General features: G+C 47.6%; 1 protein-coding gene across 4 annotated transcripts in view; it reads left to right on the top strand.

Moving 5' to 3' along the window:
• The window catches only part of CAMTA2 (calmodulin binding transcription activator 2), an 897,177-nt gene that overhangs the window by 304,479 nt on the left and 568,123 nt on the right, over window positions 1–24,575 (top strand). For all 4 annotated transcript variants that reach the window (XM_086946206.1, XM_086946207.1, XM_086946208.1 and 1 more), the window contains exons 6-7: window positions 11,189–11,260; window positions 24,351–24,504. In XM_086946206.1, the coding sequence (XP_086802332.1) occupies window positions 11,189–11,260; window positions 24,351–24,504 (226 nt within the window). The remainder of the gene's footprint in view (window positions 1–11,188; window positions 11,261–24,350; window positions 24,505–24,575) is intronic.

Genomic DNA, 24,575 nt, shown 5'->3' on the forward strand with positions numbered 1-24,575 from the left:
CTCTGTCCCGTGTCCCTGCCTAAAACCGAACTGTGTGTCGTCGAGCAAATTGTTGTCATTGATGTATTTTGACAGCTGCAAGTTCATGGACTTTCAAAAATCTTTGCTGGAAAGGGGAGACAAGCGATAGGGCTATAGCTTGCTGGGAGAAGAGGGCCTAGCGTAGGTTTTTTCAGCAATGATTGATTGTTGTGCTTTCTATCTATGTACTGATTTTTGTCTATATGTTTGATATTTAACTTGGATAACCCGGGCGACATAGAGGACCCCTAACGAGCCCACTCCTAAGGACTTTTTTCAAGGTTTTTGTTCCTCTGGCTTTTGTTTGAAACTGTGGTAGCTTTTCAGACGATTGATGTTGTATGGCTGTTGTACATATTTTCATGAGCTGAAATTTGTATTTATAATGTTTTTAAGTATATATTTTGTTTTGCACTGTGTACTTTTATTGCTCATTGAGCTGAAATTAAGTTGATTGATAATGATAACTGTGAGAAGTTGGCCTGGTATATGATGACCACTAATTCTAGTGAGCACCTTGTACCAGTCAAAACGACCCTTATGGTGATTGGTTGTAAGTCAACCTTATAGACCAGCTATCCTAATGGTAGCGTGGACAAAGCAGTCTTAGGCTAAACCCAAGAGGGCATGTGAAGCCAGCTGTTTTACCATATGCAATCCCTTTTAATACCAAATGAAAGGACACCACACAAGTTATATATTATAAAATATATGTATTTATTTCTAGAATAATCCCCTTAACTCTTTAGGAGAACAGGAGCACAAGCGTTAAACAAAGAACACAGTATAACATACAATAAGCTGCACAATTATGGATAGGCCGGGTGGCCCCTCAAACCATATATTAAGAAAGTGGTATAAGTACCACGTCACGAACAATGAACCGGCCTAGGGCCTTGGGAATCACTGGGCCTACACTGGACTAACGAAAGGTTAGGTCGGGAGAGGCCCACAGGATACGGGTGCAGAGACTATAGGCAACCACGTTTACCATACAAGTCAATGGTGTGTAAAAAATCAGCAAGTTACAGGTTTCGGAGACTTCCGACTGGACTAGAACTTAGCCACTTAAAACTAGGACACTAGAGGTGTAATCCACTATAGGAGGACCGGAGTTAGATCATTACCTCAACCACAGGAAGCGGGTGCATAGGTGCCAAAGTGTGTCGGGTTTCGTCGTGAAGTTCTATGGAGCCTGTAGATGAAGATGCTGCAGGCGGCCAGGGTAGAAGAGTCCGGTTGGATTCAAGAGTGGATCGAAGATGTAGAGTACCTGAAAGCAGAGGGGATAGAGTTCAGGTCACTAGCCAGTGACCAGCGAGGAACCAGGAAGGAACCAGGAGATGTTGGGTTGCAATCAGGTGATGTCGAGGTGTTAGTCTCCGCTGCCACTTGGACCAGGACGGATCGAGGATGACCAGCTGGTGAACACGAGCTGTCCCACGAAGGCTCTTGCTGTCGGCGGTGTCGGTACTTGATTCGGAGTCACCAAACCTTGGCAAAGGCAACCCACGCAGGACTCGAAGATGTCTTCTTGATCGGACCGGGAAGGTCAGATCGATGGCTCCTTTTCAGGGGAGCTCGGGCAAGTCTGGAGCATCCAGACCAGCAGTGTAGTTTTGGTGTTTTGTCGTCACAGAGGCCACTAGCCAACGGGCAAGCGACCGGACAACGTGTCGAGCAGGAAAAGTACAAAAGGGCCCCACGCAGCACTCGATGAGTGTGGAGAGGTGATCTTTGGAGCACAGGCTGCTCGGGGCTGGGGCTTCTCAAACCCCAAAGCACAGCGTCGAGGGAGCCTCGGGAGCTGCACAGGAAGCACTTCGTTGACTTTTCAAGATGGCCGGTCCCACGTCTCTCATCGCCTCCACGGGTCTAAGCTTTGCTAGGACTGTGGATCGGGTTGTTGGTAGTCTGGGAGTCCAGGTCTTGTCGGTCTCTGTTGTTCAAGCTCCGGCGGGAGCAACGGCTAAGAAAGTCTTGTCGCACTGATGGTGCCTGCTTGCACAGGGTGGCCACTCCTTGACCACAAGGGAGATTCTTCAGTCTTCTACGTTGAGTAGGATGTCGAAGGGTCCAGAGTTTCGTTTCAAAGTTTCAGTCAGGATGATCTAAATTGCATTGGCACAGCTCCTACCTTTATTCCAAATCAAGGGGCTGGGTCACCTGCTAGGTCCCTCCTATGGTTGGGACCCAGGAAGGGGGTGGTTACACCCCTTTCCCTTTGTCCAGTTTCGCGCCAGAGCTGGGGCTGGAGTGCCCCAGCACAGGTTTGAACTGGGCTATGCATGGGACTCCTTGTGCGCCCCAGGCAGTGTCTAGTTTCATTCAACCCTCCCTGCTACAATCCACTATCTCCTGTCTGGGGTGGTGTAACACCTCCCTGTGACAGGATACCATTTGTCCAGGCCTCCCCTGCCGGAGTTTCGGTCAGCAGCAGAAGGCCAAACTTGTGTCTGTGGCAGCAGTATCCATTTTGTGATGCTGGGGCTCTGGTTAGATTTAACCGCGTTTAAGCAAAGTAACATGTCTTCTCCCTCTAGAAGGGTGAAATGCTACCCCCGTAGCCAGAACTGGCGAGGGGGTAGTATTCCAAAGCGTATGACACCTTACACGACATGTTTTGATAAAGCCAAACCAAAGTTAGCAAGTAACCGCGAGGATTATAATGCACTTAAGAGTATATGGTATGGCAATATCCCAGAACAGCTAAGGGAGTTGGTCCCGAAAGCTGCAGACAGGCTCAGCTCATGCTAGAGCACCATCTCACATAAAACCAAGCACTCTGCCTCCAGGATTGTTAAGGCCTGCCATAGGAGTGACTTATAGGTGTATATGTGTCCAGATATAGGTTTAGATATAGGTATACTATATCTAAGCAAGGGGTGATTACACCACCTTGTCCCAGCTGAGTGATCAGCCAGTTGTGTCGTTTTGGATGGCCAGCCAAGGGTGGCAAAAGATATGCTGCAGCCCCTGGTAGACCTTGGATGCACCTATGCCCTGGGTTCCTATAGTACACTGTACAGGGGCTGATAAGGTAACCCAATATCAAATTGGAGATGTACCTAGGGTACATGGACCATTTTACAAAGAGAGCAGATAGCCTGGGGCCCTGATTAACAGGATCCCAGGCCAACTAAGTTGAAAACCAGCTAAACACTAGGCAAAAAATCTGGGGTAACCATAGTCGGGTATCAACCTTCCTACAATAACCATGTTTATCCGCATAACTGCTTACACTGCACATTGAATCAGCAAGCAGATACCTTGAACTAAAGTATTTTCGAAGATGCAAGTGTTATCAACAGTCGGGTAATAATCAGATCTTCAGTTTGCAGGAACTTCCACAGGTTGATCTATTCACTACTGCAGATAAAACAAAATTCCCAGACTTTATGTCCAGGTATTTGTAATTGAAATATGTGGGAGATTACCTTTTGATCTACTGGTCCCGGACATTTTGTTGTCATTCTTCCCATTCCAAAGCCACGAAACAAGAGGAACACACCAGAACCAGGTGTATCCGGCAATAGTGGTCCAAAACAGTTTGTACCTGCTGCATGGACAGTACCTGATGACCAAGGACAGAGGCAAGATATTGCAGCACAATGTAACATCAGTTAACATAACTTAACAGCCTGTCTCCTGAATACCTCCAGTACAGTGATTTAAACAATCCCTCTGATTGCATGAAAAGTCTCAGAGGCTAGATGGCCTTTGTAGGAAACTGGGTTTGTATTGCAGTTGTTCCCCCACTTTTATCCCCTTATTAGCTACTGGAAGCTGGATTTTGACTATGACAGTGCACTGAGGCTTGCCAACCAGACCTAGGTGCCAATGCGAAAGTTCCCACCCCAGGGGTCCAGAAACATGACTCGTGGTGGCAGGCTTTTGTGTTCCAGTCAGGGAACCCACCAGAGGCTGGTCGTTTTTCAGGCAGCATCTCTAAGATGCCCTCTGAATGCATTTTTCATTAAATCCCACACTGGCATCGTTGTGGCTTTAATGTGCTGAGAAGTTTGAAACCTCAAAAAGCGTCAACGCCCATTCACTTCACGTTGCCGCCGAAAGTGGCGCCGAAGGCTTTCACCCCTAGGATGGGCGCCAGCGTGCCCGAGAAGGTGCCCTCTGTGCCGAAGTCGACGACGGTGGTCCCAACCTTAAAGCATCGACAATCTTCGTTGGAAGAACAACAAGAACACTTTATTGATGCCGAAACAGGCAGACTTTCCCTCCATAAACGGAAAATTGCCCCGGAACAGCCAATGGAGTCCTCTAAAATTCCTTTAAAGAAAAAGAAGGATTCCACTTCAACTCCTGTTCTTGTGGAACCACTTTCTCCACATGGCCATGATGTCTCACCCACTTACTCTGACGTGGACACTGGGGAAGGTGATGATGATGATGATGAGTACAGCTATCCTCACTACACCGACCCTGATGATACCAATGAACCCTGGGCAGCTGGTGCTGACCCAGGTGATCCTCACTCTACACCAGACACTCAACTCTATGCTGTAAAAACGTTGCCTACAGAGGATTCAGCGGCGTTTAATGCCCTCATTGAAAGGGCGGCTAAAAATCATGTCGTCCAGCTCCATGCTGACCCCATTGAAGTGGACTTTCTTTTTGACACATTTTCCGTCTTAGAGAGAACTGTCAAGACTCTGCCTATGTTGAAGGGTGTCTTAAAACATGCTGGGGAGATCTTTAAAGAGCCTACCAGAGCCAGGGTGATAAACCCTAGCGAGGTATGACAGGGCACACTATGACACACTGGAGACCCTGTTGCAGCACCTGCCAGACGAATACAAAGAGGCAGCTGAGACGCTCATCCAAGAGGGGAAGCTAAGATCCAATGCTTCTATTAAATGTGCACTGGACGCGGCTGATACCGCGGCCAGAGCTGTCAACACTAGCGTCATGCTGAGACGACATGCCTGGCTCAGAATCTCGGGTTTTAAGCCAGAGATACAGACCACCATTCTTAATCAGACAGTAAACCCTGATCATCTGTTAGGCCCAGAGGTGGACACCACCTTGGAAAAGATAAAAAAGGACACTGAAACTGCTAAGTCCATGGGGGCCTTGCAGTCCCAGCAATTCAGGGGTGGTTCTTTTCGTCGCTCAAGCACTAGAGGTGTTTCCAGAGGCCAGCTCTCCCAAACCACGCAGTACTATAAAGGCAACACGCAGTCCACATACACCAAACAAAGTCGAGGTGGATATCGTGGAAACAGCCCCAAAGGCAGGGGTCGTGGAAACAACAACTCCAGATCCTCTGCCACTGCCCCCCGACCACGCAACACCGGTCGGGGGGAGACTTCAACAGTTCCTGCCAGTCTGGAAATCCATCACCACAGACAGGTGTGTCACACAGCTTATACAGTACGGTTATTGTCTGGAGTTAACATCCACTCCACCCAACATACCCCCAAGACACCGTCCTATGTCCGCCGAGCATTTGCACTTGTTGCAGCAGGAGGTCCTCTTCATGCTGCAAAAAGGGGCAATCGAGCTCGTGCCCGTAGAAGAAAGAGGCACAGGAGTTTACTCACTGTACTTCTTGATACCAAAAAAGGACGGGTCCCTCAGACCCATACTGGACCTCAGACCCCTCAATCAGTACATTCTATCGGAGCACTTTCACATGCTGACCCTGCAGCAAGTACTCCCATTGCTCAGTCAGGGGGATTTTCTCGCAACTTTAGATCTAAAGGATGCGTATTTTCACATTCTGCTGCACCCGTCACACAAAAAATACCTCTGGTTCACCATCCAAAACCAACATTACCAGTTCAAGGTTTTGCCTTTCGGGGTCACCACAGCACCCAGGGTGTTTACAAAGTGCCTGGCGACGGTGGCGGCGCACCTGAGGAGACAACACATTCACGTCTACCCTTATCTGGATGACTGGCTCATCCAGGCAAAGTCAGCCCAGCAGTGTGCCTCCCACATGTCCCACACCATTCACCTTCTTCACGATCTGGGATTCTCACTGAATTACCCAAAGTCCCATCTGCAACCCGCCCACATACGGCAGTATCTGGGTGCGACGTTAAACACTCTGGCAGCCACAGCACAGCCAAATTCAGTGAGGGTCAACAGCATTCAATCGCTGATACAAAGATTCAGACCTCAACACTCGCTTCCAGCGCGAGTGTTCATGCAGTTGATAGGCATGATGGCCTCCTGCATCTGCATAGTCCCGCACGCGAGCCTACATATGCGTCCGCTTCAGGAGTGCTTAGCACGTCAGTGGACTCAGGCTCACGGACAGTTGAAAGACCTAGTGTTGGTGAGTGGTCAGGCATACAACTCTCTGCATTGGTGGAATCCACAAAACCTTTGCAAGGGACGACCGTTCCAAGAGCCTGTGCCACAGATCATCCTGACGACGGACGCTTCTCTCCAGGGATGGGGAGCTCATGTACTCCATTACACTGTGCAGGGACTATGGACACCACAGCAAAGGAAGATGCACATCAATGTTCTAGAACTGATGGCGATCTTCATGGCACTAAAAGCCTTCAAAGTACATCTGTGCAACAAGGTCGTGTTGATCCGGACGGACAACATGACGGCCATGTACTACATTCAGAAGCAGGGAGGAACACACTCTCCACAGTTGTCTCATCTGGCTCAGAGCATGTGGAAGTGGGCCATTCAGAGAAACATCTTCCTCATAGCAGAACACCTCCCAGGCAAAGACAATCAGATGGCGGACCTGCTCAGCAGGTACAGCCACCAAATGCACGAGTGGGAGATACATCCATCGGTACTCCACCTGTACTTCCAAAGGTGGGGTCATCCAGAGATAGACCTGCTCGCCACAAAGGAGAACGCAAAATTCCAAAGCTTTGCCGCCAGGTTTCCACACCCACAGTCGCAATGCAATGCGATATGGATGAACTGGTCAGGCAAATTTGCGTACGCTTTTCCCCCAGCACCTCTAATACCGCTGGTGGCACGCAAGTTGAAGCAGCACTCGATGACTCTCATCCTGGTTGCTCCGACGTGGGCTCGTCAACCATGGTACACCACGTTTCTGGAACTGTCCGTGGTATCGCATCAAAGGCTGCGCCTCACACCCAGGCTTTTGACGCAGAGCCATGGCGACATTCAGCATCCAGATCCGCAACAGCTCAACCTGGCGATCTGGCTCCTGAGGTCTTAGAGTTTGGCTACCTCAACTTACCTCCTGACTGTATGGACATCATCCGGGAGGCAAGGAAGCCCACCACCAGAGCATGCTATGCGGCGAAGTGGAAGCGGGTTGTCATTTATTGTGCAGGCCACAACATTAACCCGCTGGATGCATCTATTCAGAACATCATTTGTTATCTCTTACATCTATACAAATGTAATCTGGCCTATGCTTCCATTCGTATACATCTATCCGCAATGGCTGCTTATCTCCAAAACAGGCAGCACCTCTCACTTTTCAGGGTGCCTGCCAATAAAGCCTTTCTGGAAGGACTCAAACGAGTCATTCCTCCGCGGACGCCACCAGCTCCAGAGTGGAACCTCAATGTGGTCCTCACCAGGCTGATGGGTCCCCCATTTGAACCACTGCATTCCTGCGAGATTCAATTCTTGACATGGAAAATGGCTTTCCTTATAGCGATTACGTCGCTACGACGAGTTAGTGAACTCCAGGCACTAACTATCCAAGAGCCATTTATTCAAATTCATTCTAACAGGGTGGTGCTTCGCACTAACCCTAAATTCCTTCCTAAGGTAGTGTCTCAGTTCCATATCAACCAGACTATAGAACTACCTGTGTTCTTCCAAAATCCAGAGTCACTGGCGGAGAGAATGCTCCACACACTTGACGTCAAAAGGGCCCTAATGTATTACATTGATAGGACCAAGGATTTTAGGAAGACTAAACAACTCTTTGTTGCCTTTGCGCCACAACACAAAGGTAACCCCATTTCCAAGGCTGGTATAGCCAGGTGGATAGTTAAATGTATTCTGATCTGCTATCAGAAAGCCAAGCGCACTCTCACCATTCCACCACGGGCCCACTCCACCCGAAAGTTGGGGGCCTCCATGGCTTTCCTTGGAAATATTCCTTTGGAAGACATATGTAGAGCAGCCACATGGTCTACCACACACACATTTACAAAACATTACTGTGTTGATGTGCACTCCAAACAGCAGGCAGCTGTAGGGCAGGCTGTTCTAAAAACACTTTTCAAAACTGCTGCAGCTGGCACGGGCGGCCGCCGTTAATGGAGGGACTGCTATGTATTCTATGCACAGATATGAATTCAGCAGCCCACATGCCTCGAACCAAATATGCTACTTACCAGTATGCATCTGTTCTTGGCATGTAGGGCTGCTGACATTCATATCGCCCGCCCTCCTCCCCGGCGCCTGTAGCGGCTGCAGCATTCACACATACTTCTAGCATGGTCATCATTCACTTAGTTTCACTCCATCTTGGCCACAATGGCTGAAAACAATCTGAGGATGGAGTCGATGCCCATGCGCACTGTAGTCCAGGGGAGGAGCCACCTATCTCGTGATACTTCGAAGACTCTTCCAGGACAACAATGTGCGATCATCCGGACCCAACACTAGGCGGCGATCTATGCACAGATATGAATGTCAGCAGCCCTACATGCCAAGAACAGATGCATACTGGTAAGTAGCATATTCGTTACAGGGTAAGTAACACAAACCTTACACCTCCTCCAGCAGGAAGGCTAGTAAATTAGCTTGTCAAGTCAATGAACTTCAAAAAGAACACCTCGTTGATATGCAAGTATGGCTTCCCCCAGACCTTGAGGATGCCACCCCCTGCACTGAGGCCCATTTGGCACCTGGACAGGCGGGAAATAACCTGTGCAATAAGGTGTGTTGCACCTCCAGGCTAGACGCCCCCCTAAGGTGGTCTACCTGAAGTGAAAAAAAAATTAGGATTTCACCATCTTGGTTGTGTTGAAATTAGGAACTCTGGGACAGGATAATGCCCACTCCCCAAAGGAAGTGAAGGAAGTGGTCATCAAGGGGGTGTAGTGACCTCAGGGGTAAGTAGCCCACTTGCTACTACCCTTCTCTCCCCTTAATGGCCCTAAATTAAGTATTTTAGTGTCTCCCTGACACTAGGAAATAAGCTTTGTCCTTCCTTCTTTCTTCTTCAGTCAGACAAATAAGAGCCCACAAAATGAGAACTGAGGAGCAGCAACTGACTTGGCGCCAACCATGTTATTTACTTGTATTCTTAGTTCTCCATCATAGGTATCCATGCTGATTTCTTGAACAGCACTTCCTCCCTCATAGAGATTATCCATGAAGAAGAGATGTTCAAGGTGAACTGATTTACAACTGTCTGTAACTGCGCCTTTTGGGAAATGTAGGTCATCCAACAGCCTGAAAGACTTAGCACAGTTGTGAGCCTCGGATGCCTTTCTTGTCATTTTCTTTCATTCTACTAATGAGAGGAAAATTTGTACTTCATACCATTTTTAGAAATTACATTTCTTCCTTAAATGACTGTTTTTTTTTTCTTGTTCCCAAAAATTATCCAGGGTCTTTTTAGAAGGCAGATAAAATAACGGTTCATTAATTTACTAAGGATACCTGTCTTGCTTATTATATCTTTGAGGTCCTTTTACCCTAACACCTTGAAATAAAAGCAATGCCAAAGAGCACGTGTGTGTATAGGACCTGTGACCAGCCCATACATTCCAGTTCATTAATTCTTATTCCCTAGTATATGTCTTTCCCATATTGTGATGAGTTGCTTGCCATACTCTCACAAACTCAATGACTTGGGCAACAGTGCCTCTTGCATCACAGAGCACTTCCCTCAAGAGCAGTACCTCAGCTGGTTGTATCGTTGACGTCCCTATTCACCCTAGGAACCATCATCCTGTTAAGTGTTCTTCATGTGTCTTAAAGGGAGCTCTTACCCACAAAAGAAATCCTAAACCTCTGCCCCCTACTCTAATGAATAATATTTTTTTCATTTTATCGAGGTAGGGCTTAGAGGCAAAGCGATGTCTGGCAGCAGCTGTGGATCAGTCTGCTCCGAGTATGTTTGCTTCGACAGGGGAGGACCTGCACAATGTCTTCATCCATTTTTTCTGTACAGAATGTTCTTTGCAAGGATATTGGTGGTGCTCAAAAGAAGTATTGACGGATTGTGACTCCTAGCATAGTAACACTCATTATGCTCTTTTATATAACATTGTGAAAAATTGTGCAATGAATACAATTCTAGTTGGATAGTGAACCATGGTACAGGTGATTGGCCTGGCCAGTGTGTGGTACCGAAGAATGAAGAGCGGGCGCCATTGTTTGGGGGACACTCAGTATTCCCATATATGCCAGGGCTTTCAGGTAGGGGTGGGTGAAAAATTCCACTGGTGGAGTTAGTGGAGTTTTTCCCGCTCCACGCTATGAGATTATCTAAGAGTTTTGGCGAAACTCAGCCAAGCGCTGTGTGGCAGAGTTTTTTTCTCATACGGGGCATGAGCGAGAAGTCGCATCCCCTAGTGCAATTTCAGGCGTTAGACCGCCTCCCAGTGAGATTTTCTCAACGCGGGCGGTCGCGGCAGATTGTAACCCTTCATGTTGAGAAATCTACTTGAGTGGTAGAAAGAAGCAGTCCCCCTCACCCCCTCCCCCCCCCCCCCCCCCCCCCCCCCCCCATCCCCAGCGTACTGCATGGTTGTACGTGCTAATTTTACAGCATGGAAGAAGATCCCGCTGCTAAAAATCAGCATGAGCAGCGCGACGTGCCGAATTCCGCTCGCTTGCGGAAGTCTTTGGAATCTTGCAGAGTTTTTTTACGTAACTCTGTGGAATTATGCAAGTAAAAAACAATGCTCTGCCCACCGCTACTTTCAAGGCAGGATCCATTTGAATTGCCTCAGCTGTATTGCACACCATTACTGCAGTAGGACTTCCCAATCCACAGGCTGTCAAGAGCTTGATGCATTCCCTTCCCTGTGGGGGTTGAGGACTTTCAATAGCAGAGCTTCTGCAGGACATGATTCACTAGTACTTTCGTAGAGTAAGAAACTTGGTGCTCCTGCTAGAGGAATGGCCATCCTAAACCACTGCCCTAGTCATTGGAAAGTGCAGCTCCCCCTGTGTTGCATTGGCGGAGTATCTACGTCATTCTAACACCTTCCCTTTCTCTTTTCAGTGTCTCTATGGCTGCTACGTGCACTCTTCGATTGTTCCAACATTCCATCGGCGCTGCTACTGGCTGCTGCAGGTAACTTCCACTACGGCCCCGTGCACCTTGTTCTGGAGGCGACTCTTTTGGCAACCACAAGCTTGTCTTTTTCTGATCATGGGATGATGTGGGGCTGACAAGTGAAAGAAACTATAACTATGGCAGCTATCTCTATAGCAAACCGATAATATCAGTGCTTATTATTTATTGCAGTAAATGGTAAATGGTAGAGAAACCTCATTATATTGTTTTAGGGGACTATTTAAAAAGGAAAATCTCAACAAAGCAATGATCACCACCTCAAAACAAAAAAACAATTCGCACATGCTGTAGTAAATGTGTTATAACCACAAACTAAAAATAAGTAACAATTTGAGCTTGAATTCTTTTTTTCATATTCTTCACACCATTTTTTTCTTATTTTGGAAGTTGGGAGATAACGCCCCAAGCCCCTTTCCAGCATCCCATCGCATCCCCTGACCTTCCCTTCCATCTTTTTCCTCAATTTATGACCCTTTTTATTTTAGGACAATGAATTTTAAAATGTGCAACAAACATGTTTTATTATTTTGCATTTGCCATTTTATTTTTATGTATCATTCTATTTTGTTTTAATTATTTAACTATCATAGTTAATAATAAGATTTGGCATAATACAGCTTATGTATTTTTTGCAGAGTTTATATATGCTGTACCCAAAATCTCCCTCTTACTTCGTATGACGCAATAGTTTCCATTTTTAATCACTTATAAAGATTTCTCAGATCTCAATCCAACTACAGTACAGGAAGTGTGGACCCTGCATCAACAGGCTCACAATATCAGCTACCTCAAGCTCGGAGTAATTCATCTTGCCCTCAAATCCTTCCTTCCTTCTCATTTGTGGCAAAGTGGCACTAGTCAGGACAGACAACATGACTGCTGTGTACTACCTACAAAAGCAGGGCAGCACTCCTTCTCTTCCCCTCTGTTTGTTAGCTCAGACTGCTTGGCATTGGCCCCCTCTGCCACTGGATTAACCTAATGGCGGAATACCTTCCGGTGGTGAACAACAGACTTGTAGACTTACTTGCGCAGGACGTACCAACAAGTACACGAGTGGGCACTTCTCCCACAAGTCCTCAGCTACCTCCAACGGTGTGATACCCTATATATAGATCTTTTTCCCATCCTGAAACGAAAAATGCCCAAACTTCGCATCCAGGTACCCACACTCACAGTCCATGGACAACTCACTATGAATAAACTGGTCTATTCGTATTTGCGTCTCTCACTTCTTCCATTTGTGGTGTAGAAGATGCAGCAGACGTCTCATTCTCGTAGACCTCTCCTGGGTCAGACAGCCCTGGTATTCAGGAACAGGAACCATGCCCAGATCAAGGATTCAGACCACACGTAACTTAATCCAGTGATCTGGCACATGAGGGCTTAGAGTTTGGATACCTATGTTTCCTGCAAGCATGCATGGACACCTTACAAGAGTCGAGTAGACCAAGCACTCAGGTGTGGTTTGCAGCCGGGGGGAAGAGGTTTGTTCACTGTTGCATTCCTAAACACATAGGCCCCCAAGAATGTGGTCTAGTCTTAGCCACATTGTCCATATGGCTTCACTTACCAGCCATTGCAGCTTACATGCAAAACAGGGAACACTCCTCCCTTTTTCTCATACCAGTGGTTAAGGCCTTCACGGAGGGCCTCAAAAGGGTTATTCCCCAGTGTGGAATCTCATTGTAGTCCTTACCAGACTCCTGGCGCCCCCTTTCGTACCAGTAGGCTCATGCCCACTCCATACCTCACATGGAAAGTGTCCTTTCTTGTTGTAGTAATTTCTCGCAGACTCATTGGTGAATTGCAAGCCCTCACATTACAGGAACCTTTAACTCAAGTACATTAGGACAGGGTAGTGCTCAGAACCAACCCTGCCTTCTTGCCTAAAGTGGTTTCCCCTTTCCACTTTATCCAGACTTTAGAACTCTCAATCTTCTTTCATCAACCATACTCAAAAGCAGAAAGAGCCTACCACACTCTGGATGTTAAATGCACGCTCATGCATTATAGTGACAGGACTAAGGCCTTTTACAAGGCAGACCAGCTTTTGGTAACCTTAACAAAGCCCCACAAGGGTCAGCCTATATACAAAGCAGGTATTGCCAGATGGACTGTTATGTGCATTCAGACCTACTATTAAGGCAAAAAGAGATGTCCCTATTCTTTAGGGAACATTGCCCTGGCAGACATATGTAAAACAGTCTCTTGGTCAACCCCATGCACATTCACTTAGCATTATTGTGTGGATTTCCTCGCCATACAACTGGCTATGGTTGGCCTGATGGTCTTAAGGACTTTATTTCAGATCTGCATTATCTAGCCACTGCTTGTAGTGGGTTATTTCTTTACAGTCTATGCAGAGCATGTTTATCGACAGCAATACATGCTACGAATGGAAAGTGTTAATTATCACGTAAGCCTCTATTTGTGGCGTATAGTGCTGCAGATTACCTTGCACCCACCATTCACCTCCGAAGCGTGGGGCTCAGATCACAGATCTTTTTTCTTTGCTAATTGAGGCTTCTTTTGCAATACACGTGCACCACACTCTGTCTGCTCACCACTCCATGCTACTCCCACTCGCTGTGTGAAACAAAAGTCAAACATGGATTCAGTGCCCATGTGCATTGCCCGTTAAGAGAGGACTCAAAAGACTTCTGCGAAGAAAAAAACTTGCAAATGTCCGGGCCTAACACTAGATGGCAGGTATACAGTGCATGTGAATCTACAGCACAACACGCTACGAAGAGATGCTTCCAAGGTGGGTATAATTTTTCATATATACTATCTATCTATAGATCTTTATCACTCAACAAAGGTTCCTGCACTCCATGGGAAGAGTTAGTGCACTTTTATTCCCCTCCTGGGTGCAGGAGAGAAATAAAACAGCACTAAATCTTCCTGTGATGTGCCAAAGCCTTTGTTGAATTAATAAAGTCTGTCTGAGAATGAATGGAAATAGAGGGAAGCGGCCCGCAAAGAGAATCCGAGCATTGCTCTTGCTTTTGTATATGTGTGCAAATACACAAAAAAACACACACAAACATATATATATGTTTGAGGCATATGAGCTGCAGGTTGTACCCCTTTGCATAGATTGCCATCTGGTGATGGCCTTGGAGGTCTGCATGTTGTTTTTGTCTTCAAAGAAGTCTTGTAGTCACAAGGTTGGTGACTCCTCCTTCGGTCGACAGTGCCCATGGGCTTCTGCTCCATCGCTAGATAGTTTTTTTCCGCCATCTGGTTCGGATGTGACGTGCTGCGCTCCCGGTCTGTGTCGTTATCGAACCCACTTTTGACGCGCAATCACAGCTAATCAACGGTATTGTCTCGATTGCGGGTTTTTTTATGCCCACCTTCGACAACAGCTTCGAAATACTTCACCTGCGAACTTCGGCGCCGGCCGTTAGGCCTACGCTCGCCGGTAAAGACAGACGTCGATGGAACGGACTCCTTTTAAGAAATGTCCTCAGTGTGGTGCTAAATTCCCACACTCTGACCTCCATCCTGTTTGTAATCTGTGCCTCTCTCCAGAACATAGAGAGGATGACTGTGAGGCTTGTCTATCATTCAAGTCCAAGAAAACCATCCGGGATCGTTGAGCTCGACGCCACAAGATGTCTTGAGGCACAGGTTCTATTCTGGACTTCTTCCATCCAGGCTCTGATAGCCTTCTGGAACCAGAACCGGAAGAACAGGTCCCAGACTCTAAAGTAGACTTCTCCGACGCCGAAGAAGCCGTTACCCCAGCTCAAAGGGACGTGAGTACTGAGAACCCCACCCTACCCAAGCCCATAAGAAAGGCTCAACTGACACCTTCGCCTTCAGGCTCAGGTCCACACCATACAAAAACTTCCAGCGCTCTGCCTTCGGGCCCGGCGCCAAAGGACAAACAAAAGCCTTCCGGCTCGAGCCAGCCACCTGGTCCCGAAAAACCATCTTTGGCACCAAAGCAGCTGGAAAAGCTTTAGGCACTGAAGCAGCCTGAGAAGCTCTCGGCACCGAAGCAACCGGAGAAGATCTCAGCGCCGAAGCAGCTGGATAATACCTCGGCACCGAAGCAACTGGATAAGACCTTGGCACCAAAGACCGCGAAGCCGAAAACATTAAAAGACAAGCTTCCCATAACTCAGCCTCCTAAACAAACACCTCCGGAGCCGAAAGAACTGGCATCGAATGTCTCTGAGCCAGGGAAACCAGTTTCCAAGGAGAAATCTTCCACACCAAAGAAAACTGTCGCTGCCGAAGAACTTTTTCTCCCTGATCCAAAGGAAACCACAATTTTAATCCATCCAATGACTGGTCACATAGTTACCAAGCTACCTCCAAAAAGGAAACCAGAACATTTACCACAGGCACCAGTTCCTCTAATGAAGATATAGATGGGTACTAATACTTCACCACCACCCACGCCACCAATTAACCCCAATTTACTCATCTCTCCACCACATTCCCCACAACCAGAGGATAGTGATGATGAACTTGGGGATGGGCAAGGGGATAAAGATATAGTACCATTAAACACTGAGGACCCTGATGATCCACCACAAGAACCAGACCCTTGGCAGGACTATATTACGGATCCTGATCTAAATAACGATCCGGACTTCTATCCCTCAAAACCTTCTCCGCCAGATGACAATGTAGCGTTTGCCCAACTAATTAATAGGGCCGCAACATACCATAAAGTCAAACTACACTCAGACCCTGTAGAAGAAGACTTTCTTTTAGAAACTTTTGACCAGCCACAAAAATCTACTCATGTCTTGCCAATGCTTAAAGGGCTTCTTGGACACGCCCCTGAGGTATTCAAAGACCAAGTTAGAGCTAGGGCTCTGAACCCCAGAATAGATAAAAAATACAAAGCAGCTCCTTCTGACCCCATATACATAAAGTGCCGACTTACTTTAGATTCCTTGGTTGTAGCCAATACACGCAAAAGAGCAAAGTCTCAGGGGTCAGGTGAGACCACATCCTGACAAAGAATCTAAATTATTAGACGCATCAGGCAAACCTATGGCGTCTCAAGCCGCAAACTCATGGAAGATAGCCGACACACAAGCCCTTCTGGCAAGGTATGACAGGGCTCACTATGATGAGCTAGAAACCCTCATTCAACATCTACCTCAACAATATAAGGACAAAGCCAATTACCTTATACAAGAAGGCAAACTAATCACCAATACATCCATAAAATGTGCGCTCAACGCAGCAGACACTGCGTCCCGTGCAGTAAATACCAGTATGTTGCTACGCAGACATACCTGGCTCAGAGTATCAGGGTTTAAACAAGAGGTACAAAATACCATTCTTAATCAACCTTTTGACCAGGAGCACCTCTTTGGCCCTGCAGTGTACACATCCTTAGAAAAGATAAAAAGGACACAGACTGCCAAGTCTATGGAAGCTTCGCAGTCACCTTCTAACAGAGGCTCCTTTCGGCGTTCCTTTCATAGAGCAGGCTCCAAAATAAATACAACAGAACACTCTTCCTCATCCTACAAAAGTCCCAACCAGGACTCCTTTTCCAGAGGATACGAAAGAGGACGTTATAGGGGGAACGTCAACAAGGGTGGAGGCAGGGGTAATAATACCCGCAGCTCCCCTAATACCAACAGTGACTTTCCTGTGCTTCCCCCAAATCATCCCACTCCTGCCGGGGGACGCCTCTCACTGTTCCTGCCTGTCTGGAATTCCTTCACAACAGACAAGTGGGTAAGACTAATTATCCAGTATGGTTATTGCCTAGAACTCACTTCTACTCCTCTCAACATACCTCCCAAACAGCGTCCAATGTCATCAGAACATCTGACGCTCCTCAAACAAGAAGTTGTGGCACTATTACAAAAACATGCAATAGAACCAGTTCCTTTATCTCATCAAGGAACAGGTGTCTATTCCCTTTATTTTCAAATTCCCAAAAAAGACGGCTCTCTCAGGCCAATACTGGACCTCAGACCACTCAACTTCTACATCCAATCAGACCACTTCCACATGGTCACTTTACAACAAGTTCTTCCACTACTTCAGCAAGGCGACTTTCTCTCCACTCTAGGTCTAAATGACGCCTACTTCCACATTCCCATTCATCCCGCTCATAGGAAATGTCTCAAGTTAGTGGTAGATGGGCAACACTACCAGTTCAAAGTTCTACTATTCGGGATCACCACGGCACCCAGGGTTTTCACCAAGTGCCTCGCAGTGGTTGCAGCACATTTGAGAAGACAGCAAATTCATGTCTTCCCTTATTTGGACGACTGGCTAATAAAAGCAAAATCCCACAACAGCTGTGTTCAACACACACTCAGTACAATACAACTGCTTCACAGTCTGGGATTCACAGTAAGTCTGGACAAATCCTATCTCCAACTGTCCACAATAGAACAATATCCAGGAGCCACACTAAATACTTCAACAGCTCTAGCATATCCCAACCAAGTCAGAATAACAGCAATACAAACACTAGCTCAAAAAGTTTCAGCCACAACACTCGCTACCAGCGCGTGTGTTCATGCAACTAATAGGGATGATGGCCTCTTGCATCTTTCTCGTTCCAATGCAAAACTACAAATGCATCCACTACAAGCGTGCCTAGCACATCAGTGGAACCAGAGTCAAGGTCAGCTAACAGATCTGGTGTTGGTGGATGACTGCACCCATCGCTCTCTGCAATGGTGGAACACACAGAACCTTTCCAAAGGGTGGTCGTTCCTCAAGCCAGTCCCACAGATAGTGCTAACAGATGCATCGCTCACCGGCTGGGGAGCTCCTCTTCAAACCCATGCCATTCAAGGTATCTGGACCCCCCAACAAAAACTATTTCACATCAACTACCTGGAATTGTTCGCAATCTTCCTAGCATTGAAATCTTTTCAACTGCACCTTCTAGGCAAAGCTGTCCTAATTTGTACAGACATGACAGCAATGTATTACATACAAAAGCAAGGGGGGACATACTCCCTACAGCTATCAAACCTAGCTCAAAGCATATGGAGATGGCCAATTCCGCAAAAAAATATACTTCCGGGCAGAACATCAACCAGGGGTACACAATCAAATAGCGGTTCTGCTCAGCCATCAAGCACAACAGATCCTTGAATGGGAACTTCATCCTCAAGTTCTTCTTCCATTCTTTCACATGTGGCGACACCCAGAAATAGATATTTTCGCCACACACCTAAATGCAAAATGACCAAACTTCGCGTCCAGTTATCCACACCCATTGTCCAAAGGCAATGCGCTCTGGATGAATTGGTCGGGCAAATTTGCTTACGCTTTTCCGCCTCCCCCACTCATTCCGGTAGTGCTGAAGAAACTCAAACAACACTCCCTCACAATGATCCTAGTTGCTTCAACATGGGCAAGACGTTCACAACTCTGTTGGAACTATCAGTAGTTCCTCATCAAAAGCTACACCTCTCACCCAAACTTCTTACTCAGAACCATGGAGATATAAGACACCCAGACCCCAAACAATTCAACCTTGCAATCTGGCTCCTGAAATCTTACAGTTTGGCTACCTTGATCTCCCGCCAGGCTGTATAAACATTATCAAAGAGGCCAGCCGCCCTACAGCAAGGGCATGCTATGCGGCAAAGTGGAAGCACAACAAGATCAACCCACCAGATGCTACTATTCAGCACATCATCTGTTATCTCTTGTGTGAGAAGTTGGCCTGATATATAATGTTCACTATTCTAGTGAGCACTTTGTATCAGTCCAAACAACCCTTATGGTGATTGGTTGTAAGTCAACCGTAGACCAGCTATCCTAGTAGCATGGACAAGAGCAGTCTTTAGGCTAAACTCTAGAGGGCGTGTTAAGCCAGCTGTTATACTATCACATATACCCCTTGAACACCAAGTGAAAGGACACCACACAAGTTGTTATGAAAATAAAGTATATTTATTTAGAACACAACAACCCTGGACTCTTTATGAGGACAGGGTGCTAAGCACAATACAAAGCTCTTAAGAAAATACGCAAAGTCGCACAATTTACACAAATGCCCGAGAGGGCACGAAAAACCAAATACTCTAAAAGTGGAATGCGAAATTACTAGCAGGTACGTACTACTCTAATAGACTTTAGAATCGCTAGGACTTGACTACTGAACCTTCAGATTACTAGCAGGAGGCCTAGGGGGATCGGGTGCAGAGTGTGCACTCTCACGCGGGATGCGGGACAAAGTCTATGGATGCTAGATTTCGTAAAGTTAGTGTTATCGGACGAATCCGACTAGGTAGAGCTGAAACGAAAAAGGATCTGGACCCTTGGATAGTGAGGCTATGCTGGGCACCGAAATGCTGAGGTTACCTAGCCCAGGGGTTGCGGCTGCATAGGTCTGAAAAGAAGTCGGGAATCCTCGTTGCAGTCTATGGAGCCTGAAAGAAGAAGTTGCTGGCAGGCGACCAGTGAAGAGATTCGGATGGATCCAAGCCTGGATCGATGATGGAGGACACCTGTAAGCAGAGGGGACCAAGTCCTGAATCACTAGCCAGTGATCAGATGGGCACCAGGATGGCACCGGATGGAGTCACCTCGACCAGGTGAGTGGGCGACGCTGGGCTCTGCAGTCTCTCGGACCAGGAGGCGTTGTCGGCGACCAGGATGGAGGTGTGAACTGTCTCACGAAAGTATCTGCTGTCGGCGTCGCTGGACCCAGGATTGGGGCAACAAGTCTTGGCAAATGCAAGCCCACGCGGTGGACTTAAAATGGCGTCTGGAGTGGACCAGGAGGGTCCGGGGTGCTCCTCTGTTGGAGGGGAGCAAGGGCCAGTCTGGAGCAACCAGACCAGCGGTGTTGTCGTTGTGGAGCGTCGTCAATTTATTTTTATTTATTTATTTATTAATCTTATAGAGCGCGACAGCTACCCGTAAGGGTTTCCCGGCGCTAATTGACAATAAACAGCATAATTGATCCTGAAGAAAAAGATTATTGGGCAAAAAGCCAGGTCTTTAAGGCTTTTCGGAAACGGAGATGGCACTGCTCCATTCGTAGGTCCAGGGGAAGAGAGTTCCATAGTTTGGGTCCCAGTACAGCAAAGGAACGGCCACCCACTCTAGAAAGCCTGAAACTAGGTACGCAGAACAGATGTTGGGAAGAAGAGCGAAGTGAGCGTGCGGGTAAATAAGGCTTGACGAGTGCTTGAAGATAAATGGGAGCGGCTTCAATTTTAATCTTATGCATGAAGCATAGTGCCTTAAATTTTACCCGGTTGTCAATATTAAGCCAGTGAAGTTGCTTAATGCGTTCCGTAATTGGATCATATTTCCGGCATCCACACAGGAGCCGAGCAGCAGCATTCTGAACCAATTGGAGACGACGCAGGATCGCCCTGGTAACCCCCAGATAGAGCACATTACTGTAGTCCAATCTGGAGGTCACCAGGGCCGTCACAACAGATCTTTGGGTGTCGGATGGCAGAATCCAAAAGATTTTTCTCAGCCATCTTAGGATAGTAAAGCAGGTGGCTGAAACTTTATTGACCTGGTCTTTCATCGACAGATCCCTATCGATGAGAACCCCTAGATTTCTAGCTCATTCCGATGGAGTGGGTAAATCGCCAAGAGGGCCACAAGCCAGCAGGCAAGTAGCCGGACAACGCGGTGAGCAGCAAAGAGCAGAAGGGCCCCACGCAGATCTGGTGGATGCTGGGGGGCTGGACTTCGGTGCTGGAGCTGCTCAGGGTTAAGGCTTCTCGAACCCCAAAGCACTCACTCGAGGATCCCTCGGCGGTCGTGCTGGATAAGCGTCATGCAGTTCTGAAGATGGCCGGTCCCTCGAGGTCTCGTCACACCCACGGATCTCAGCTGGGCTGATGATGTAGGTAGAGGTCAGAGGTGCCAGGGAAGCCGGGTCTCGTCGTGCTGGTCGGTCGGATTCCGGAGGAAGGACGTGCAGCAAACCGCAGTGTTCTTAGATGGTGCCTGCCGGTGCAGGGTGGCTACTCCTTAGTCACAAGGGAGAAATCTTAGGAAGAAGTCTTGAGTTCCTTTCGTAGAAAGTAGTTTCAGGATTCAAAGATGATCTCATTTGGAAGGGGGCCCGCTCCTATCTTTATACTAGGAAAAGGGGCTGGCACGCGACTAGGTCCTGCCCATGGGTGGGACCAGGAAGGGGGGTGGTTACACCCCTGTCCCATGCCGGACTTTCCCCAGCTCAGGGGCTGGTGTGCCCCTGGAACTGGTTCTAGCCGGCCTATGCATAGTGAGCACCGGGGTGCCACTTGCAGTCACCTTCCTCGAAAGCCCTGCCTACCCAGGATATACAAAACCCTGTCTGGGATGGTGCTAGCACCGCCCCTGACAGGAACCCCTTTGTCCAAGCCTCCCTCGCTGGAAGGACTCCCAGCAGCAGAAGGTCAGACTTGTGCCTGTGGTGGCAGCATCCATTTTGTGATGCTGAGGCTTGAGTTAACTTTAACCGGGGTTCACAGTTACATACATGTCGTGTCCCTCTAGAAGGGTGGAATGCTAACCCCGTCGCCAGAATTGGCGAGGGGTTAGTATTCCAATTCGTATGACACTTTACTCGACATGTTTTGATAAAGCGATACCAGAGTTAGCATATAACCGCGAGGATTATAATGCACTTAAGAGTATATGGTATGCGTTATCATGGAACAGCTATTAGGACTTGGTTCCGCACGCTGCAAACGGGCTCAGCTCATGCCAGAGCACCATCTCACACGATTCCAAGCACTCTGCCTTCAGGATTGTCAAGGCCTGCCATAGGAGTGACTGATAGGAATACGGGTGTCCATTTTAGGGTTAGATATAGGTATACTATATCTAAAGCAAAGGGTGCTTACACCACCTTGCCCCAGCTGTCGTGCAGCCAGTTGTGTCAGATTTAGATGGCTAGCCAGGGGTGGCATAATACATGCTGCAGCCCCTGGTAGGCCCTGGGTACACCTATGGCCTGAGTTACAGGGTCTGATAAGGTGGCCCAGTACCAATTGGTAAATGCACCTAAGGTACACGTGTCAATTTAGTGAGAGAACAGCAAGGCTGTGGGTCTGATTAGCAGGCCCACAGCCAGAGAAGTCGTAAACCAGTGAAGCAAAAAGCAAAAATCTGGGGTGATCATAGGATTGCAGACCCTACTCTCCTACAACGGTCCTCCACCTGAACTTGTCCAGTCTCCTCCTCCTTCCATGGAGATTGAGCAGCTCCAGTTGACGTGATTTGACCTGCCTCCCAAAGATTGTGGCAGCCAGGCGTCCCTCCACTAAGACGGTATACGCCTGCTGGTGGAACAAATTTGTGGCATGGTGCACAGCAAAGGCTGTGGATCCCCTTTCTGCTCCTCTTTCTGATGTTCTCTTTTTTCTCCTTTCTTTAGCCCAGCAGGTATCTGCTCTGGGCACTATCAAGGGCTATCTTTCGGCCATCTCTGCCTTCCTTCGGCTTCCAGATCAGCCTTCTCCTTTCAAGTCCCTGGTTGCCAATTGTTTCTTAAAAGGCATTACGCGTACAGTTCCACCCATACCCTTCATAATACCTCAGTGGGACTTGAATCTAGTCTTAACTTATTTAATGTGTGCTCCCTTTGAGCCGCTTCACAACTGTCCTTAAGCCTTCTGACGCTTAAAACTGCATTCCTGGTAGCCATCACATCTTCCAGGAGAGTGAGTGAGCTCCGGGCCATTTCCTCCAAGCCTCTTTTCCTGTCTGTCCATCCAAACAAGGTGGTTCTCCGGACTCGCCCATCCTCCCTGCCCAAGATTGTAACTGCCTTTCACATCGGGCAGACCATTACTTTGCCCACCTTCTTAACGCCTCCGCATCCTTCCAAAGAGGAGGAGAGGCTCCACTGTCTGGACCCAAAATGTGCGCTCACCTTTTATCTGGATTGCACCAAACAGTTCCGGGTGGATGACCAGCTCTTTCTTGGCTACATGGGCGCTAAGAAAGGCCGAGCCGTACACAAGCGGACTATCTCCAGATGAGTTGTTTTGTGTATCAAATCCTGTTATTCTCTGGCAAAGAAGGTGCCTCCGGTGGGGGTGCGCACCCATTCCACCAGGTCGACAGCAGCAACTACTGCTTTGGAGCGAGGAGTGCCTCTCAATGACATATGTCAGGCTGCTGCGTGGGCTTCGTTGCACCCATTTACCAAACACTACTGCCTTGACAGTCAAGTCCGGAGAGATGGCTTCTTTGGCCGTTCTGTTCTCCAGGACTTTCTGGTGTGATCTTGGTTTGCCGTCCCACCTCCGGGGTTGGTATTGCTGGGGTATCTATGCTGGGGTATCTATTCTAAGGTAAGGAATCTATAACTAAAGTGTTTCTTTCAGATGAACCTGTTACTTACCTACGGTAACTATATATCCGTAAGAAACATTAGTTAGTTATAGATTCCTTACCGCCCCACCTATCCTCCCCGTTCTGCAAACTGTTTTCTAGGGTTAAGGATATTCTTTCGGGCCCTAGTTGTGTGCACTAGTGGTCAGTGTCTTGTCTTGCATGGCTCTGCGTTTCTGGCGTGGAAAGTCGTGTACAGAACTGACGTCAGCGTGCTTGGGCGGCGTCTAAGTAACTGCCACAATGTCATCCCGGCGACCATGACGCCAACGACCGATGCAGAGCCCGCCAACGCCAACTTTCGACACGCAGAGGTACTGCTAAACAAAACACTTTCCGGATCCAGTCTGACACCTGGGGATAATTCTAAGGTAAGGAATCTATAACTAACTAATGTTTCTTACAGATATATTGTTACCGAAGGTAATCAACTTGTTCTACAGAAAGGAAATGCTTGATTATAGCAGTATTAGCTCAGGACGGGAGCATTCACATGTAGGTACTGGCTAGGGGTGAGTTAGTATGCTTGGATTACGTCTGGGACCACAGTCCCAATATCTTCTCCACATGCCAATACTGCTTAGATAAAATGAACATGAAGTGCCAGAGACTATAAGCTTTACTTAACTGGTATTGCCCAGGTAAATCAGGGATGTCATTACAACTCATTTGCAGCATAATAGAAATAATACTCATGTGAGGAGGCTGTTAGTGTGTTATGTCTTTGTATTTCACTGTTTTTCACGGACTCTTCTCTGTTTCCATGGTACAGAATCCAGACATTGTGTTAGTCCACTACCTCAATGTCCCAGCCATTGAGGACTGCGGCAAGATCTGCGGGCCGATCCTCTGCTCCATCAACAGTGACCGGAAGGAGTGGCTCAAGTGGTCAAAGGAGGAACTCATCAACCAGCTGAAGCCCATGTGTAAGGATGCAGCAGTACCCAAAGCAAACACTTACCCAGAGCCATTTTTATGTCCTGTATGTAATCTTTAG

This window comes from Lissotriton vulgaris, chromosome 12, assembly GCF_964263255.1.
Source record: "Lissotriton vulgaris chromosome 12, aLisVul1.2, whole genome shotgun sequence".
In the NCBI taxonomy this organism is placed as follows: domain Eukaryota; kingdom Metazoa; phylum Chordata; class Amphibia; order Caudata; family Salamandridae; genus Lissotriton; species Lissotriton vulgaris.